We start from the raw sequence: 21,381 nt of genomic DNA, 5'->3' as shown, positions 1-21,381 counted from the left end.
CTCTTATTTACATCACATTGCATAACTCTTATATTGCAGGGGCTCCAGACGGCCGCAAGCTAGCAAGCTAGCCAGCTAACCAGTTAGCCTCCAGTTTATTTTACATATACAAGAATAAAGTCGTCAATGTACGAGAAAACAACTTGTAATTATACAAGAATAAAGTCGTAAATTTACTTTATTCTCAAAATCTCAGATTATTTTAATATTCCTTCATAACAGGCATTGCCTGAGACAGCTAAGTATCTTCCCCGAGGACACTCAGCATGATCACAGGATGATGGAGGATCGAACCAGCAACCTTCAGGTTGGGAGACCACCACTCGAGCAGCTGAGCCATGCCACCGCAACTTTGCACCTTTTTTTCTTGTAATTTTACAACTTTTTTCTCATAAATATATGACTTTATTCTTCTAAATTTACGATTTTTTTCTCGTCCACGTACGACTTTTTTTCTTGTAAATTTGACTTTTTCGCGTAACTTGACTTTATTCTCGTACACTCACGAATTCATTCTTGTAAATTTCCGATTTTATTAGTAAATTTACAACTTTTTTCTCGTAAAGATTTTATTCTCATAAATGTACAACTTTTCTTGTACATTTATGAAATTTCTCATAAATGTACAACTTATTCCTGTAAATTTGACTTTTCTTGTAAATTTACACATTTATTCTTGTAATTTATAACTTTTTTTCTAGTAAACTTAGGACTTTTTTCTCGTAAACGTACAACTTTATTCTCCTAAATTTACAATTTTTTTTCTTGTAAACTTATGATTTTATTCTCATAAATTTATGACTTTTCTTGTACATTTTTGACATTTCTCATAAATTTACAACTTATTCTTGTAAATTTGACTTTTTTTCTTGTAAATTTACGAATTTATTCTCATATTTATAACTTTTTTTCTAGTAACCTTACGACTTTATTCATGTAAATTTGCGACTTGTTTTCCTCCTATACGTTCGATTTTTTTCTCTAAGTTTACAACTTTTCTTCTAAATGTATGACTTATTCTCGTGACTTTTTTTCTTGTCAGTTAGCAAATTTGCTCGTGTAAATGTACAACTTTTTTCTCGTAAACTTAGGGCTTTATTGTGGTAAATGCGGGACGTTTATTCTCATGAATTTAGGAGTTTTTTCTGGTAAATGTAGGACTTTTTGGCGTGTCGGGGTATTTGAAGAAACGACAGAAAGCTTCTGCTTGGTGAGTATTTGCTTTATTCTGTAAAGATTCAGAGAAAGTGTAGAAAGGATGATACAACAGTGCTTTATGATCAGGCTATTTCATAAAATGTTTGTTTTCTTTTTTTCCTCGTGAGTGATCATTACACCGTAAGTCCAGATTCCATTGATCTCAAAGCAAAAGAAATGTGTAACATTCCACACAAGTGCATACACTGCTGGTAGGAGATTTCACTTTGGATGGTATAGCACCGTTCTTGGCTATTAGCAGCTTGACAAGGATGCAGCTTCATAGGATATCCACGTAGTGACTGGTAGCTTTTGTAGAAAATCCAGAGAATTTCTCCTTATTTGGCTCTCTAGCTCCACGGACATCTCACTCTGTCAGCGTCAAAGGATCCAATTGAGAATTTTGCTTGGCCAGTCAGTCACGATACCGTTTGATACCATATTACAGTTACAGCTCAAACCAAACATCTCCAAGTGTACACAAAGCAGCACAAGAGTTTTCACAGATACAGACCGACAGCAATCCTTGATGCACTGGCTTGTTTTGTGTGTGTGTGTGTGTGTGTGTGTGTGTGTGTGTACATTTACGGACAGCACAGCAGCTGGAAAGCGAGATGATGGACAGACGGGTCACATAAACAAATGGACAGAGCTGAGTAAGGCAACGTTAGCGTGACAGGCTTGTCTCTGTTTCGTTTGCAGGGCGTTGTAGTGTATCGATCCGGCGCAAAGACGTCAATGCCTTTGCAGCGGGGCCGTGTGATTTTCAGCGTCGCTGTCTTCATTAGTGCATCGAATGCGGTCTAGTTTGCGTGTAGCCCAACCACAAAGTGATCACCAACACTGATACAGATCTGCTTGATTGCATCTGGACTTACAGTGACTATAGAAGAGTAAATAGAATTGAAAAAGCCAAGAGAAACAAAAACAAAGAAAAGGTCAAATTCAAGGCAGTGCTGAAGTACTGGTTGCTAAAAAAGTAAAAAATATCACAAAGCCAACAATAACATTTCTTTGACACATCTTTTGTCCATTCAGTCAGTATCAGTACAAACCCCCTCCAAAGTGCAGTTTTCATCATATATATATATATATATATTTATATTTATATATATATATATATAGAGAGAGAGATAGATAGATAGATAGATAGATTTCTCACGCTGACCCCAAGACGTTATCTCTCGGCCTCATCCTATCCTATTTGCGTTCATTCAAGTCACTTTTCCAGTCAGTGTGCGTCTTGTCGTTCTTGTCTTTGATCCCTCGTACTGACCCGGTTGTGCGCCCTCGCCACACGACCACCAAGAAGCATGAAAGGCTGAAACATCACAGGACTCAAGAAGGTGACGAGTTCTTTCTTCAGACGATGGGAGGAAGTGATGGCAGATGGAGGAGGAAGAGGAAGAGCGGGGGGTGGGGGGTATTCACAGTTACAGTCAGAGTCTTACGGTCCAGCTACAATCACATTTGCTGTCATTACAAATACTCTTTTTTTTTCTTTTCTTTTCTTTTCTTTTCTTTTTTCCCAGTTCGGCCAGGGAGCGAACCAGCCTCGTACGCGTGTTTGGGTCGGCTTCATCACGCCTCCAGCAGCTCCATCCTCAGGCGGTCCCTGACACGGACGCACAAACACACAACACGGACACACAGGTGAGGAAGGTTACGCAGAAGCCCCCCTCAATCTCAGCGGTCATGATTTATTCACACGTATTAGCATGCACGCTCAATCTATAATTCACTCCCGCTTTGCTAAAAATAGATGTGGAAACAGAGACCCTTGATAGGCTGAGAGCAGCATGGGTGTCTTTTTTAAGGATAATAAGCGGGATACTAGCAATAACCCGCTTGAACGCACAGAAGAGGGATGTTGATACTTCATGTGACGATTGTGGATGATGGGCAACGTTCCAAAAAAGTGCACTTTTTAAACCTCTTTAAGACCTACTAAATACAGTTTTTAACATGATTAGAGTCCTCTAGACATGAAATAACACCCCTAGAGTCACCTTTACACTCCCATTAGCCAATATGGTGGACATGATAAGAGAAAATAAGACATAATACACAGGTAGACTGACACGTTAGCATGAGGAGAGTTCCTTGTTGTTGTTCCTTTTGTACTTCCAGTTTCTGGACCGTACGTCCTGTGCCGTGTATTGTCTCATCAATGTATGGTTGCTGACACCTAGTGGCCAATGTACAACACTGCATATCATCTTCTGAATGCCTCATGCTTGTATTTTGGTTCATTTAGACATTTTTATGCTTGAAAATGCTTCATTTAGGCAAACATACGCATGCTTTTTAACGAATACTAGGCTGCATTCAACCATGCCAAAAGTACGAGTTCATCATTTGTGTATTTTTGAAGTGCAAGTGGCGAGGGATTGCTGTAATGGGATTCCCAGTAAGTCCCAGTAAGGGCCAAAAGGACAACACCTTGGCCTGTCAAGATAACAAATTTTGCTGGTCGATAATCGATATTATCAGCACTTTTCAATCAATCAATCAAAGTTTATTTATATAGCGCTTTACAATAGCCCACGGGCTCCCAAAGTGCTTTACAATAAGACGATACATAAAACATGAACACAAAGTAAAAACAAAATAAAAACTCTATGAGAAAGTGCTTGAGTGCTGCAGAGTGCTAAAAGCCTTTAAAAGTACATAAAATGGGAGTCAACAAGAACTAAATATGCATCAAATGAAAATAAATACAAGACCGCCCTAGTCGGTGTTGTACGCCTGTCTAAATAAATGAGTTTTCAATTTCGATTTAAAAAGGCCGACTTCAGTAGTGGTGTGAATATTAGTGGGCAGTTTGTTCCACAGTCTGGGAGCAGCGACGGACAAACAGCGTTCGCCCCACTGTTTGTATTTTGCCCGTGGGACTTCCAACAGAAGCTGTCCCGAGGAACGCAGGGCCCTGCCGTGATTGCGGATAGTTAAAAGCTCCGACAGGTACGACGGAGCAAGGCCGTTAATGGCATTAAAAACAAATACTATAATTTTAAAATCGATTCTAAAACGAACTGGAAGCCAGTGGAGTGATGACAGCACCGGGGTGATGTGCTCACGTCTGGGCGTGTTTGTTAAAAACCGGGCAGCAGCGTTCTGGACCAACTGCAGACGCGAAATTGAGGTCTGGCTCAGGCCAACGTAAAGTGCGTTGCAGTAGTCCAGTCTTGAGCTGATGAAAGCATGGATCGCTTTCTCAAGATCCTGCTGACCTAAAAAAGGCTTCACTTTAGCCAGAAGACGGAGCTGAAAGAAGCTCGTCCTAATGACACAGCTAATCTGTTTGTCGAATTTAAGTCCACTATCGAATATGACCCCAAGATTTTTGACATCAGGTTTAAAAAAGGGGGCCAGAGAGCCGAAGTTCGCTGCAACAGTGTGCAATGTTGGTGACATACCAAATAAAATACACTCTGTTTTGCTGTCATTTAAATGTAAAAAGTTCTGATCCAGCCACTGCTTTACATCAGTAATACAATCGCAGTATTGTCAGTGGGTCTAATAGGCAGATATATCTGCAGGTCGTCAGCATAGAGATGAAAAGACAAATTGTGTCTTTCCAAAATTGAACCCAGGGGTAATAAATACAGACAAAACAGAACAGGGCCAAGGATGGATCCCTGTGGCACCCCGCACGAGAGGGACGCATGGGAGGAGCAGAGGTCACCTATCATAACGGAGAAGCTCCTATTAGCCAGGTTTGACCTAAACCACTGGAGAGCAATGCCTTGGATGCCGACACAGCGCTCCAGGCGGGATACCAGGACTGCATGGTCAACTGTATCAAAGGTCGCTGTGAGGTCCAGCAGCACCAACACGGCGGGATTCCCAGCATCAACAGACAGGGCAATGTCATTGTGCACCTTTAACAGCGCCGACTCAGTGCTATGTCGGGATCTAAAACCAGACTGGAATTTATCAAGAACAGAGTTCATCTCTAGGAAAGTTTGTAACTGAGTAAAAACAACTTTTTCTAAAACCTTTGAAAGAAAGGGCAAGTGTGAGACAGGCCTAAAATTGGACAGCACAGAGGGGTCGAGATGAGGTTTTTTTAAGAGGGGTCTAACCACAGCATGTTTGAAGGCAGCTGGGACAGATCCTAAGTTAAGACAGGTGTTTATAAAAACAAGCAAACTTGACCCAACAGAATTAAAAACCTCTTTTTAAAAACTTGGCTGGGATGACATCTAGGGGACAGTTAGTGGGTTCCATGCCACTAACCACCTTGGTGAGAGACACCAGAGAAATGGTCTCAAACCGCTCAAAGACGGCAGTCTGTGCAGGAGGACCATGTACATCCTCAGAAGACATCCCTGAGCTGCTGATGTTCTTCCTGATAGATGCCACTTTGTCAGAGAACAATGAGACAAACTCTTCACATGTTGTGGTGGTGGCATCAGACAGAATAGTGGGGCGTGGATTAATAACAGAGTCAATGGTTTTAAATAAGAGTCTTGGTTGGTGAGAGCTGTTGGTTATAATGGAGGACAGATATTTGGACTTTGCCTCCTTCAGGGCTCTCTGATAGGTGGCCAATCTGTCCCTCAACCAACCAACCCCATCTGTCTTTTTTCCACCGCCGTTCAGCCTGTCTACATTGTTGTCTGAGCAGCCGGGTGTGGTCGTTCAACCAGGGATCAGACTTGGTTTTAGTGCTTTTTTGCCGAAAAGGGGCAACAGAGTCCAGAATCTCAGGACATGTAGAATGGAAGGTGGAGAGTAGGCTGTCTGGACAGAGAGGAGGAACCAGCCTAGTGACAGTATGTAGCTGAGAGTCCCTGAAGGCAGCAGCAAACTCTCCAGCTGTTAATGGACTGAAGATGCGGCGTCTGAGGGCTGAAGAAACAGGCTTATTGGCGGGTGGGGGGGCAGCAAAGTCAAAGATAATGGGGAGGTGATCAGATATAGCCGTGTCTACAATTGCTCCGAGAAGCAACCAGGTCTCAGTCAGCAGGAGGAAATCCAGGTCATGAGTCATGAAGAAGTCATTCAGAATAAATGTTTTATTCATAAGAGATCTGACGTTAATCAGCGCGGTATGAACCGAGCGTCCGTCAGCCAGGTGAGGGAGGCGGCTGAGCGAGCGGAGATTCGCCGGCACACAGCCCCGCTGGGAGATCCGCACGGGCCGACAACACGGAAGCAGCGCCTCGGTGTCATGGAGGACCGGCCGGAGCCATCGATATCTGTGCTCAGTGGAACCCCGCAGATCGTAGCCTCTGTAGTCAGAGGAGGATCCAGCTGGTTGGCGACAGGTATCGTGACGGGAAGACGGCAAGTAGGATTTCAGCTTGGTAAGCACTCCTCCGCGTCTTCCGCGTTTTCTGCGGCGGTTGTTGCGGGGAAGGCAGCAGGGAAGTCGCAGCAGATGTGGAGGTATGGACGCCAGGAAAGGCGGAGACGACTTTGAATGTCCACCAAAGTGACATAAAGACACGTTCTCCAAAGACTCACGAATATTAAGAAGTGTCAGGCGATCGTAGACCTGCAGCAGTGAGACACTCCTTATAGCAAACACGAACAGCGAAAAAAACAGCAGAGGCAGACGGACAGCCAAACACAGGGGCGCCATCTTTTTCACTTTTTTGACCCTTTTTTCATTAATTGTCATGATGGGTGTAATTCACCTTTGAACCACTAGATGGTACTCAAGTATGGTGTAGGGTGTACCTGTGTGAGACATTAGCTGGACACAGAAGTTGCCTGTTCGTATGTTTTTGCAACATAGCCAGCCATTTTTCACTGTTTTGTTTACATTTGCTGCCCAATCGCCTCAGTAAGCGTTGACTGTCGGGACGAGGGCTCCGCTGCCCGAGCACCTCGGTATTTTTTTTTTCCCAGTTGAGAAAACTGTCTGTGTCGGCCGTCCGTGTTCATTCTGTTTAAAACCAAAATTTTCCCACACTGCGGCTGTGGCATTCGACTTTCAAACTATTGCTTTTGTGCCGTCATCCATGTTAGCGTATGCTGCCTCACAAAGCTAACTGCTAAATCCTCTGTGTCCACTCACTAGTAGCCCCGCCTCCACAAAGAGGCTGAATGAGAGGGCAGGAGGGCCCACTCTCTCCGTTCATTCCACTATAGAAGCATGCAGAATGAACCCTCTCGTCATCCAGCCGGTGCGGCACTGAGACACCAGCAGATGACGCGTATGCCAAAAGTGTAACCCGGTGTTAAAAAACCCAAACTAACCCTTTCACAAGCGCATTTCAGTATTTAAAGGCTGGTCATGTGGTAGAATTCAAGCATTCTCTTATTCACAGACTATGTGGACAACACACATTTGTGGGAAACATGGACGTCTGCAACCGAGACCAACACAACCTCCTGCTTTGCTCTTGTCAGGCCTGGCGAGGAAGGCAGGCTGTCACGACACCAAAGGAGACAACAAAATGCCAGTTTGAGACACCGCACGCAAACAAAACACGCATCCACGCTCACATTCACACGAACTGTATGGACCATGAACGCAACACAGGCGTGTCCACGTGCAGCCTGGGGGCCACTTGCAGCGCGTGGCAGGAATCACAACAGGAATTTTACGACAAAGTCAAAATATTAGGAGAATAAAGTCATTATATTAAGACAAAAAATAGCAATCGTAACAGGAAAAAAAGTTGTCATTTTACGAGAATAAAGTCAAAATATTAGGAGAGTAAATCCATCATAATAAGACAAAAAAGTTGTAATCTTATGGGAACAAAAGTTGGAATTTTACAAGAATAAAGTCAAAATACTGGGAGGATAAAGACATAATATTAAGACAAAATAATTGTAATCTTACGGGGAGGAAAAGGTCATATTTTTATTGGAATAAAGACAAAATATTAAGACAAAGTCAAAATATTAAGACAAAATAATTGTAATCTTTCGGGGGGGGGGGGGAAGTCGTATTTTAATTCGAATAAAAACAAAATATTAAGATAATAAAGTCATATTATTAAGAGAAAAATGTTGGAATCTTATGAGAATAAAGTCCAAAATATTGAGAGTAAATTAATCGTAAGACAAAAAAGTTGTAATCTTACGAGAACAAAAGTCGGAATTTTATCAGAATAAATTTTAAATACTGGGACAATAAAGTAAAAATATTAAGACAGAATAATTGTAATCTTATGGGGGAAAAAAGTTGTATTTTAATTACAGTAGAATAAAGACAAAATATTAAGACAAAGTCAAAATATTAAGACAAAATAATTGTAATCTTTCAGGGGGAAAAAAGTCGTATTTTAATTAGAATAAAAACAAAATATTAAGGCAATAAAGTCAAAACATTAAGAGAAAAATGTAATCTTATGAGACTATAGTCGAAATATTAGGAGAGTAAATTTATCATAAGACAACAAACATGTACAAAAGTTGTAGTTTTATCAGAGTATCAAAGTGGAAATATTGACACAATAAAGACATAATACTAAGAGAAAAAAAGACGTCATAATTTGATCAGAATAAAGTTGAAATATGGGATACGTTGGGAGAATAAAGTCATGATATTAAGACAAAAATTTGTAATCAATGCGGAAAAAAAGATGTCATTTTATGAAAACATAATCGATTAATTAGATCAGGGGTCACCAACGTTTTTCCTCGTGAGAGCTACTTTTACAAAATGAAAATGGCCAAGAGCTACTCATTTTTCTAACATTTATTTTCAGAGCTTATTTTAAAGCCAAACAAAGCAAATATGCTTGTTTTACCAGAACATGAACAAAATGCTGGTGTCCACAACTCACATGTTGTATTTCACAATGCATTTCTTTCTACTGTTCTTTCATTATTAACTGAACAACTGAATGAAAAGCAGCCTTGCGGGCACCTCATGTGGTCGTGGGGGCTACCTGGTGCCCGCGGGCACCACGTTGGTGACCCCTGTATTAGAAGAATAAAATCATAATAGCAAGACAAAGAAGTTGTAATCGTACGAGAAAGAAAAGTCGTAAAAGGTCCAAATATTAGAATAAAGTCATAGTAAGACAAAAAATAGTAATTTTATGAGAAAAAACAGTAGTAATTTCCCGAGAATGTCATTGCAACATTTTAAATGCGTAACATCGAAATATTAATCGCCGTGACATCACGAGAAACAAAACAAAAAAAGTTTTTGGAGAACTAGGAGACAAAAAATGACGAGATGAAAAAAAACAGCAAAAATGGAAAAGTGAGCAAAAATCAATGTAAGATACGGAGAAAAAGAGAGAGGAAAAAACAGCGAAAGCTGAGCTGCAGGTTGTTTGTTCTGAAAATATACACAAGCGCTCCAAACTTTCACAAGACTCCAATTTCTTCAGTACGCTGCCCTGACGGCCCGGAACCAACGTAAGCCAGAGTAAACCCACACAAGCACGGAGAGAACATGCCTGTCTGCATGCAAGAACCCACCCCAGGGCAAAAGGCATAGAAAAACGTTCTAGTCACCTGGTCTTGTTGGCATCATTGGGTTGTTGAATGAGCGGCTGAGTGGCAGGCAGCTTCTGGTGGTCCTCTACTCTGTCTGGCCAGGGGTCCTTCAAGACTCCCGGCTGTGCGGAGGTCTCAGCTTTGATTAGCTCGCTGCTCCCCTCAGACCCCATCAGACCCCGCAGCGGCGAGTTTGAACCCTGCCATAGAACCCGCTGGCCAGTGTTTAGTCCCGCTTCTCCTTCAAGGGCTTTGTTCACATCTTGTTCGAGAAGCTTCTTTTTGGCAGCCGGCGATTTGGCTTCAGCGTCTCCTTGACCTCTAGCCTCCTCTGCCTCCACAGGAGGTCGCAGATAGGTCTCCAGCCACTTGAGCTGTCCATTCTTGTGGCTGTGCCGGCTGTCGCTGAACCAGCGCACCACCTCGGACTTGGGAAGGCCCGTCTGGTTGCTCAGCTCCTCGTACTGCTGGCTGTTGGGCCAGCGCGTGCCGGAGAAAGCCTGGCGAAGGATGCGCAGCTGCCGGGGGTTCTTGTTGGCCCAGGGTGGTGAGAAGGACCCTTCGGCTATCTCTGACTTGTGTTCTTGATGCGCAATCTCCGACGTGCTTTCGCTTTCATTCATTTTCAGCCTCTTGAAGTTGATCTTGACGGGTTCGGTTTTCAGCTCGGAGCAGCTCCTGTCTGCGGGAAAAAGGTCGTCGTCCTTGATGAGCTGCTGCAAGATTGACATGCCTTTTATGCTAAACTCCTTGTTGCGTTTGCCCTGATCCATCACAGACAAAGTGCTTTTTGTGATGACGGTGGTGCTGGTGCTTTGAGTCGGGGAAGTGCTGGCGTGGTTCAGGCGGGGAACACTGTCTTTGGAGGCGGGCTTTTCTACGGTAATACTGCTGTCGTTCGCATGGAGTTGCTCATCCTTCCTCAAGGCGTCTGCCTGCTCTTGAGGAGCGCCGATGCCGCTGTCATGATTGTTATAGGAGACATTTACATTGCTGGTGTTGTTTAGGACGACATGACTCTCTTCCAGTCCTGTCGGTGAATTGTTGCGTTTGTCATTGGCGGTAGCAACGCAGTGCAAATCGTTATTGCTAATGCTGGTGCAGCAAGCGGCAAAGCTGTTGACGCCGTCGGCCGGGATGGCGCTATTCACCGTTTTCCTGAAGACGCTCTCCCCACCGTTACTGCTGCCGGAATAGCTGGTGATGCTGCTGCTACTGCTGCAGGTGCTGCTGCTACTGCTGCTGCGATTGCTTCCGGCCACCACCGCATCCATTCCCAGGCCGTCGCTCTTGTCGGGATCTGCAGCGGGTTGAATACTCTTGGTCAGTACCTGTGTTGTTCTGAATACAGACGGAACCTTCTGGGGGAGAATGGGAGTGGAGTACGACACCCTTGTGACGTGAGGATGAGTTGACATTTTGGCCTGCTTGGCTACGACTCCAACAGGTCTGGTTTTCATACCGCCGTAGGGAACTTTGGCCGTGTTAAAGTTTGGTCCTTTAGAACCCGGAGGAGCTGTGACGGTGTGGTGAGTAACAATGTGATTGACATGACGCTGCGGGGCGGGTTGCTTCTGGGGCGCTCCACCCTGGAACACGGTGTTGAACATCTTCCTCCTGGCCTCCTCGATTTCTTCCGGAGACCAGCTAATGCCCTGCTTGAGTCTTTGGGCGGTAAACCACAGTTTGATTTGCTCTTCGGGGAACTCCGACACCACCGTCAGGTAGCAGAGCTCAGCTTTGGTCGGGTAGGGAAACTTGCCAAAGGATGTCTTCAGAAAGCTGCTGGTGTCCATGGCGGCATCGTAGGTGGGGATGCTGCTAAGAGGGATCATCACCTTTGGAAGGTCTTTGTGGGAATCGGAGGGGGGGGGGGAATACAGGGAGGGAGTGTGCTGGTGAAAGACTGGGTTGGACACTGTCGTCGCAAGCATGTGACTAACAGTTGACCTCGGCATAGCTTGGGCACCAGAAATACTGAGAGCCCCGTTTTGGAGTTCAGGCACATTTGTCAGCATGTTGGGGTCCACGTCCTTCCCGCTGGCTTTCTTCAACACTTCCACGGTGTGAGATACTACAATCTTTTTGTGCTCTCCCTTGGCTTTCATCATCTTTGCGATGGGGGTTTTGCTGAGGGAGAGTCCGGGTTCTCTGTAGTCGTCCTCGTTGTCCGTGAAGAGGCTTTGCTCCACTGTTGTAACGCCATCCCTCTTGTTGACGCTCAGGGAGGCGGTCATCAAGCCCTCCATGATCCTAGGATGGGTGTTGGCATTATGCAGGGCCAGCGCCTCAAAGCGGACAACCGAGACCCCGCAGTTCAGGCAGTAGAAGGTGGGCTGGGCCCTGAAGTCTAAGTGGCAGTTGTGCATGTGATCCAAAAAGTAGTTTAAATCTCTGGACTGGAAAGAGCACGGTGGGCAGCTGTACGTGCCTCCTTTCTGCACCTCGCTGCCACATTCAGATTTGGATGAGCTGTGAGAGACGTGGCCAGACTCTACTCCAGAGATGCTGAGTATGCCGTCTTCTGGGATTGTCGGTAGGAGTTCTGGCAGCGAGCCCAGTATGATTTCCTCGCGCACATGTTTGGATTTGGATGGTATCATGCAGGGCACGGTGGATTTCCTCTTGCTGGCCATGGTGCAGCTTCGTGGAGATGGGAGTGAGACAGTGATTGATTGTCCGGTTTGATGAGAGCAGAGGGCGAGTGGAGTTTAGTGTCATGGATCAGCCACAGTGTTGCTTCATGCCTTCTGCTGCTGCGGGACCCTTGTCCGACTCGAAAAGCTCCCAGGGAACCTGTGCGACACAACAGACAAAGCGGCAAATCAAATCCATCGGTCAAACTGAAACAGCAGTCGTCGCTGAACAGGACGGCGCAGGAGTGGCAAGATGCAGCTGCGTAACCCACCTGAGCTGCGCGCACACAAAGTGTTTCTACGTGACAGATAACAACAGTAAGCCGTGAACGGAGGAAGCTAATATCCCCACGCAGAGTAATAAGTGTAGGTGGAAATACAGTGTGACAGTGTAGGCGGTGTTGCATTGAAGTAAAACACCTCCAGGGCCGTTGTTTCCTTTGGCTTCCAGTGAAAGAAGCTTATATCAAATTGCAGCACTACGTATCGATGGAAGGCAGATATTTGACACCCTTGTTTGAGAAGCTATTGATAGCATCAAAGTGTACATTGATGATTTGTCTGACTATTCTTTAAAAAAGGGGTGTTTTTGAAATGCAAGTGACTATACAAACACAACGGCATTTCAACAAGATCAGGGCTGAGGGCAACACACACACACACACACACACACACACACACACACACACACACACACAATCAACATCACCTGTCAGGGTTGTGTTTATTTATTTGGATTTTCAGACTTCTGTCTTGCTGTCACTTTTTATCAATTCAAAAAGAGAGCATGAAAACCAACAGCGCCAACAATGACAGCGTCTCATCTCTGCCATATTTGTTGTCTTCCTTGACTGCTGCCTTAGCTTTGGCTCGGCTAATTATTAATGGCATGTGTCCACGGTTATTTTTAGTAGGGCTTCACGGAACCAACGCCGTTAAAAACCAAAAAAACCCCGTAATTATGGTGTAGGCTGGCACGCTGACTATAGCCAGGGTGCATACCCTCTAATGTGATTTTCAGGGTTTGAATGAGAGCGCGATATTTGTTGCCAGACGCCACCTGGCTCCCTCAAGGAAAGGAGTGTATTAGCAGCGAATAAATATTAGCCGCACGCTTCCTCTGGGATTTTCAGCCTATTGAGTGGTGTGTGTTCTACCCCCACCTTGATTGATAGTGCCGCATCTATCCAGCCCTTTCCAGCTGTTTGCAAGTAAAATTATACAAAAATATGCACACCGGCTTGTGTATTTCTCCTTGCTGTATTTCCTTTTTTTCCAGAGGGTGTGTTAAAGGAAAACTGCTCTTTTTTTTTTTATTAAAAAAAAAATGCTGGCCAACATCCACAATTTTTATGTGAGACATGAGCACATACATGTTTCCCTTTTCTGTGCGTTCTAAAGATATAAAAACAGCTAAAAAGAGGCAGCTAGGAATGCACCCATTCCGCCTATAAAACCTGGTGAAAAAAACTCCAAAAAGCGCCAACAACGCTCCGTTTACATATTAACCAAGCCACAGTGAGATTATTATTACCAACATTGTTACGCCCAAGAACTACATGACTGGCGTAGTGACACCTCGCCACACCGCATTGTTGGGAAAATTTAACGCATGCACACACACGGCACACCCATGCACACACAGTGTAGTTCCAAATGGGAACATTGTAAATAGTTGGTGTTTTATTTTTAATAAACAGTTATTTTGATGTTTTTTGTGTTGTTTATGTTGGTATAGTTGTTTAGATATCTGAGCCGTCACAAAAGCAAAAAATATTGGTGTCAAAGTGAAAGTTATGTGTGGAATGTATCTTTTCACAAAAAGCTGCTTTTCTCCCTTTTTTAGTCAGGAACTGATATTTTCCTGAAACGTACCTCCAGTATGTTCTACTGCTGATGACTAAAGAACACAAAAAGGTAGAAAGTAACTTTCTTTTTCTGCTGAAAGACGGGAGTGTAATGTTTCTTTTGGTAGGTTCCATGTTTATGTTGCCACACAACACAGAATCAAAACGGCCGCGACTGAAGGGGTTGCCTTTTGAAAAACAGCTGGGATGGAATGAGTTAAAAGGACAGAAATATGAGAAAATACTACAAGTGTTCCATGTTATCATGAATGAGCCTGTTACTAAATGCTCACAGCATGGATAGAAAAGCAGAAGACCTTGTTGGAGGTTTTTGGAGGTCTTTTAATAGCGGCACAGGTGTGTCCCGTTACGTGCAGTCATTTTTTATCCGTTTTTATATCTTTAGAACGCACAGAAAAGAGAAAGACGTGTGTTCATGACGACGGGCAACATTCCACAAAAAGTGCACTTTTGCGTGAAGCCTACTGAAGTACATGCAGGGTACCGTACAGGGGGTCTTCACAACTCTATCATGATGATTCTACATTGTTTTATTTAGTACAATTCCTTTTCCAACATTATCTGGGCTCTAGTTTTCAAGAGACACTTAATGAGGCACTAATAAGAAGAAAGAAAGATAAACTAATATATGAACAATACGTTTATTCTAAGTGTGGATGTCGTTTGTAGTAACGCACATCTGCAAAGCGTAACGTGTCCGTTTTTGTCTGCGCTCAAAAGTACCAAACCCTCCTTGTAACTTTAATGAAAATAAGAAATAAATTGTGATCATGAAATGTTTTTTGTTGGCTATTGCAAGTTTATAAGGCGTGCAAACAAATTCACGAGGGTTGAATCATTTTGGGTGCAACTGTGCTTCACAAATGAGTGCATCCATAAAATGGAATTAAGACAAGCGGATCGTTTAAAGTGAATACTTGATGTTTTGATTGTATAAATGTGTGCAAGTATGACTTATCCTTATATTTATTTTATCACTGAATTTTTACCCACATAATAGCTATTTTTGACAACTCGTAGCGTGCTTTGGTACCTATGAAGCTCCTGTGCAGGTTTTGAGGGGTACCTAATATTATGACGGGTGTTTTTGTGTTGTATTCCAGCCAGCGTTATAAATACATTTGAAATTCATTCTGCCGGCTCAAACGATCATGTCGCACATTTGCTGAAAAAGCATGCATACAAGCAAAGCACACATCACGCTGAATGCACAAATCCATGTGCAAACCTCACCCGCTGTGTCTTCTAACACTCCAGTCATGAATTTCTCTCCTTTCTCCCGCGTATTATTATGAGGTGAAAAATATGCCCCTCACCAAGTCATACATATTCAAATTTGCGGGGCAAAAAAAGAACTGAATTGTGGCTTTGCGTGGCATCAGCAAGACAGCTGGCTTGAATCTTTGCGGACGGATGGAAAGTCAAAGACAAGAGAAAAAAATGGGGGGGAAAAAAAGTGAAGTAAATTCTTCACCCTCTGCCCTCTGCATGAACTTGTGACACACACGGAACCGCCGATCATATTTCTCTTCTTTTCTTTTCCTGGGCTGCAGAACAGTTGACGTGTGGCGTGCTTGGGAGAGTGAATCCCGTCTAACTAAGCTCATCACGCCGCTGAGAGCAGAACTCCAACATTGGTACAATAAAGTGCTGACATCAGGCGTTCACGCGGGTCTGGTTATATAGTTACATATTTTTCACTGGTCTTCCCGCGATCACGTGGCACTGGGACACACTGAGGAGCACTTCCACCGTCGTTCATTTTAAAGCAGCCACCACGGCGGGCCGGCTGCTAAATAAAAGATGAACCTGTTCCTGAATTAAAACCCTCAAATGACCGCCCGGCGGCACTCGCTGACCTGCACGGTGACAAGCTACTTCTTATTTATTGTTTTTCATTTTACAACTGCTGCCTTCGGACATAAAATACATTTTAAAAAAAGAAAGAAACAAAACAAAACAAACAGTAAAAAAAAAAGTAGGTCACCAGCATCTTATGCGGTAATCCCGCCTCACTGCATCCAGACTCAGGCATGTGCTGTATGTTTTGCTGCCAGACAGGTCATGATATCCTCTGATGGAACACTCAATTAACCCCTGCTAAGGACACCAGGTTTGTTCCCTGAACAAAGGATTTACAAGTGTGTTCGCGCAACAGACGGACGGCGTCATGCACATGTGAAACATCTGCATGAAAGATGCCGTTATGCTTTTGGAGCAACAAATCAACGTTAGCTGTGAAGACTCTCTTTGTAGATGCAGATGGAGACACTGATGCCACACAGCGAGAGGGTTCTAGGTTCAAATTCCAGCTGTGTTCTCCAGCTTCTTCTCGCAGTCCAAACATGCATGTTGGGCTCACTGGAGACGGATGGATGTAAATAAATGACTGGTGAAAACTCAAGCATGTAGGGATGTCCGATAATATCGGCCACATGTGTAATATCGGTGAAATGAAAGCCAATGTAGCCCTTTAAGTGGCAACGTTGCTGAATACGCTGCTAATATGCCTCATGTGGTTAATACGTTACACCAGGAGATGGCGGACATCTCTGGCAGCAGCTCTGTCATAATGAACTTAATGGTGAATGGTCTTTCACTTATGTCGCGCTTTCCCACCTCCAAGACATTCGAAGCGCTGTTAGCCCATTTAGTGACTGATGACGCAGCCCCAGGAGCAACTGGGGGTTCGCTATCTTGCCCGAGGACACTTCAACACAATTACAGGAAGAACCCGCAACCTTCAGGTTGGGAGACCACCACTCTACCACCTGAGCCATGCCCCCCCCCGATCACTTCATCACAAAACAAAACGACTGAGGCAAGACATGACAGATAAGAAAATAGAATAAATAAATAAATCCTAACAGATCACGTCTAATTTAAAGTGCAATAATACATCCAAAGTACATAATAAGGTAATAAAGTGCAGTCCTGTCCAGTCCAGTCCTTCCACGACAGGAGATATGTGATGTTACACAGATCGGTATCTGTATCGGTAGATATCGGGATCAGAAATTGACAGTTGGACAATATCGGCATATCGGATATCTGAAAAAAAGCCAATAACGGGACTTGACAGCTCTTTGAAGTTATTGTCATTATTGTGAAAATGGAGGACTTAAAGGGATGCTTTGTATTTTTTGGACATGAAGTAGTATGACTCCCCCCCAAGTGACTTACTGTAGTTCTGCTTAGTTGTTGGGTCATTTAGGGAAAGAGTTTGGCTTCTCCAAACAACATGCATTGAAAAGAGTAATACATTTGCACCACAAAAATGCCCTTGACGTGCACCTTTTTTCACCCGCAAAACGCCACAAATTTTGCCAAAACTAAAGAAACTACGCGATTGAGGCGCAACTCAGCGAAACAATATGCAACACGCAAATATGAGCGCCGCTGGCGTTCTTACCGATATCCGATACCGTCCAGCACTTCATTAGCAACACCGAGAGCAGCGCCTCCCTCAAACTAATCAGACATTATGTTTCTTCCACCGGATGTGTTTCACAAATAAACAGCGCTTGTGCAAAATAAGACAAATACTGCAAATAGTAGCGCTGAGAAACGGGTACTGCTGCACGCGCTCTCCAGCCACCACAGACCAGCTGCCAAGCAGGAAACACAAAATCAGAGGGAACTACATGAAAACCAGAACTACTATCCAACCCGTCATGAGGAACGTGACATAAAGCGCTGGTTATGCGAGGGGGAGAAAGGCGTCTTTCATCAATACTTCTGAATATGAGTTAGCATGAGCCAGCTAACAATGCACGTCATGGGAGGCACCCGTTTCGACTATGAAGCCCTCTAAAAAAAACCTCTACGTTTTTCTGGTTTCATATCCCTGCTGTGATCATGCACATACAGGTACATTGATGATACCATGAAATACTTACAGTACATTTTCATGATGTAAAACTTCTTTGCTTGGCGCAATAATTCGACATAGTCCATCGGAGCTAAAGCTACTTCCGTCAGCAGCGACGACACTTCCAATGTCCGCTGTCATCGGGAGGGCGGTGTCCTCCGGCACAATACTCGTGCACGATACCGCCTCATCAGGTAAAAACGCTGACGAGCATCTTGTTGCGTCTTCGTAGCGAAATGGAGAGCCAGTAGTATCCACTCTTGTGTCTGTCCCATCGCAGTGGCCTGAGACTAGCGGCTAGCGAGGCGTCGTGTTAGTCCACCAGATAAATGTAGTTTTTCCTGTTAGCTGCTACAACAACACAGCTCACTTATGGAAATGGAACACCGTTGGTGTTTTTTGTTTGGGCTTTAGCCTCAAAATAGGTGCCTCCCATGACATGCATTGCTAGCTGGCTCATGCTAATTCACTTTCTCTCGTTAGAACGCACAGAAAATGGAAATAAATATGTGTTCATGTTTCACATGAGGATTGTGAATGATGGGCAAAATTCAATAAAAAGCGCACTTTTCCTTTAAGGCAGAGCCGCAACACGCGAAGAGCAACACGGAATACTTCACAGTCATGGCGAATTGCATACTTCAAATCCGAAGGCAAAACTTACATACTGAGCTTGTTGCTCTGTGATATCGTGCACTGATATTATCCGCAGCACGATGCCAACTGTGGGCCACGCGCCAACACGGTAGGTGAGGGAATGCTCCTCAAAGCCGGTTGCCGCTCGACTCCCGCCACCCACAAGAAGAAGAAAAGGCAACACCACCATGCACACATGTCCAAGGTGTCCCCTGGTGAACTTACTTTCACATATTGGGCTCCCCCTAGTTCCCCCTCACTGTGCCCCGCACTGCTGTGGCGCAGCTACGTGGTGGCCATGGGTGGGCGTGGCCACCCCACTGGCCATCTGGACATTTCAGGTATCAACATTCAATTCCACACATTCATGTTGGAACAAAAGCTTATTATTAAAAAAACAAAAAAACAAAACAAGGATCGGATCAGCAAGACCATAAAAAAAATGGGATTGGATCGGAAGTCAAAAAATGTGGATCGGGACATCCCTAGTGTAGTGTTTTTGGCCTGACGTGCAAATACAGCATTTTCAGGCATTTTTAAAAGGACTATGTCAGGGGTCAGCAACCCGTGGCTCCGGAGGCTCATGCGGTTCTTCAGCCCCTTTGTTGCGGCTCCCTTTGCTGATTCTGTTTAACACCAAAGCAGGGGAAATGTGAATGGTTCTTCAAAACATCACAGCATCTATTGTCCCAATTAAAACATCGACAGGAAATGATTGAGAAAAAGAAAGAACGCCTCTCTCTGCAAAGACAGTCGAGGATGGGACCAGTGGAACGGTTACTGATGGCAGGCGAACAACACTCACATGCACAAATGTGAACTCTGATGAGCTTTTTGGTGTTCAACTTTTCATTTTAAAGAAAAACGGGAACCCCTGAAGGAGGCTTCCAGAGGTCAGTGTTTCAATGACTGCTGCTCGGTGTCGCAGGTAACGTTTGAAAAAAGTTTCATGTTTTGCAGATCCAGACTTTTTGTTTTTGTTTTGTTACTGGAAGAGGAGGCAAAACGGCTCTTTTCATGCTAAAGGTTGCCGACCCCTGGTCAATGTGCCCTGAGATGGTTTCAAGTACTTTTTTTGGACTGTTTGTGAAACTTTTCCTAAAAACCTCAGGGCCTGTAGACACAAGAGCGATGGAGCAAAATGTTTGTTTATTTATTTCTTAAGTTTTGTGTGCACAAACTACTCTCATTCATGCGGGGCTCCAAAAAGACCTCCAGACGCTGGAACTCACCAACGTGCGTCAGGCCAGGCTCACCCACACGCGATATCAGGGTTGGGAATGCGCTGTAAAAAGTGTGACTCACCGTTTTCTTGCTCACGGTTGAGATTACAATTTTTTGATTGATTGATTGTTTTCTCACACACACACACACACACACACACACACACACACACACACCACCGTGGGATGTCCCACAAGGACAGTTGACGGGGGACTTCTTTCTTGTTTAAATAGAAACGAATTGAAAGACAAAATAATGCGCTCACTACACATTCCATTCACGCCATAATAAAAGACAAGTCAATTAATGAGCGCCATCGCTGATGAATGATAGTCAGCGCGTCTCGCAGGTCAGGGCCTGCTGGGGTGAGGGGGGAGCGAGGAGGAAGTGTCGGCCGCCACGCCAAAGACAATGCAGTGTGAGTAAAATGTCAGTGTTTGTTTAGAATGATAAAATAATAAGAGGATGCTGTACACACACGCACGTAGTACATTACGTAATACATTGTGCGTTACTATAATGATCCTTTTTTTAAATGCTCATTATTTAGAAATGAGATCAGGTTAGCGTGCATCCACAATGCAATCGTTTGTGCCGCCCTAAAGCTTGCAAACACTGTTGTCGTGAAAGGAAAAAAAAAAGCTGCCAAAATGCCAGTTTTGAACCAAAAAAAGGTCTCGTGTAAACACATGAATACATCCTTCCTTGGTGCTGCGTAAAAGTCATGAAAGCCTGCGAGGAATAATACAATACGTCCATTCAAATCAACATAGAAATTCATTTGATTAAAAAATAATATACAATTGTTTTCAATCACTGGGGGGGTGGGGGGCACCTCTTGTGTTTTCCACTCTGCATAATACTCAAGACCTTGATGGCGTACATGCTGCGTGTTGGCATGTGCAGCGCTCATATGGCTTCCTCACCACTTTAAAAACACCCCAGGCCTGTCATTCATGCGCATCACATGACCATCTCCTCTGTGCGCAAAGGTGTGTGTTTTGCCTAAATGGGTCCATGTATCTTTTCTCCCTCGAGGCCGTGACGTACAAAACACCAACCGAGCGGGAAAGAGTAGGCAACACCCGGCATAGAAATGCACAGCTGGAGACATTCAGAGGTAAAAAAGCAGCTCGCTCCAACCACGGGACAACCCGAGACGAGCTAACGGTTGGCAACGCCACATGAAAGAGTCAAGTCACCTATCAAAATAATGGCCGCTTTATCTGGAGAGCACGATGTGCCGTTGGACACAAAACAAGGGCTTCCCAAGACAGGGCGCCATTGAACGTTGCCCATGAAAAGCCAGGATTTGTGTTTTGGTGACAAGGTGGACAACGCTGTCCCCACAGGGTGTCACATGCACCTCGGAGGAAGCACACAGCCTCGTTGTTCAGCTCAACTCAGCCCGCGCCGCTCAAAAACATCCAAATGGGATTAGACTGAATCGTAGTGTGTTTTATACCTTCAGCCTTGATTTAACAGCAGCATTACGGTTTAAAGCAGGGCCCCTCCTGTGTGCTTTTACGCT

General features: G+C 44.3%; 1 protein-coding gene across 2 annotated transcripts in view; it reads right to left on the bottom strand.

Moving 5' to 3' along the window:
• Positions 1-31: 31 nt before the first annotated feature.
• zhx3a (zinc fingers and homeoboxes 3a) overlaps positions 32-21,381 on the bottom strand; it is a 30,481-nt gene continuing 9,131 nt past the window's right edge. The window contains exons 2-3 of one of the 2 annotated variants that reach the window (XM_054783675.1): positions 9,634-12,411; positions 32-2,812 (exon numbers count right to left, since the gene is read on the bottom strand). In XM_054783675.1, the coding sequence (XP_054639650.1) occupies positions 2,779-2,812; positions 9,634-12,251 (2,652 nt within the window). In that variant the 5' untranslated portion in view covers positions 12,252-12,411 and the 3' untranslated portion in view covers positions 32-2,778. Of the gene's footprint in view, positions 2,813-9,629; positions 12,412-21,381 lie in introns of those variants that run through there. The other variant, XM_054783676.1, reaches the window with a different exon arrangement.

This window comes from Dunckerocampus dactyliophorus, chromosome 8, assembly GCF_027744805.1.
Source record: "Dunckerocampus dactyliophorus isolate RoL2022-P2 chromosome 8, RoL_Ddac_1.1, whole genome shotgun sequence".
Lineage (NCBI taxonomy): Eukaryota > Metazoa > Chordata > Actinopteri > Syngnathiformes > Syngnathidae > Dunckerocampus > Dunckerocampus dactyliophorus.
Note: the sequence above shows the minus strand (reverse complement) of the source record. Positions and strands in the feature narration are given on the sequence as shown.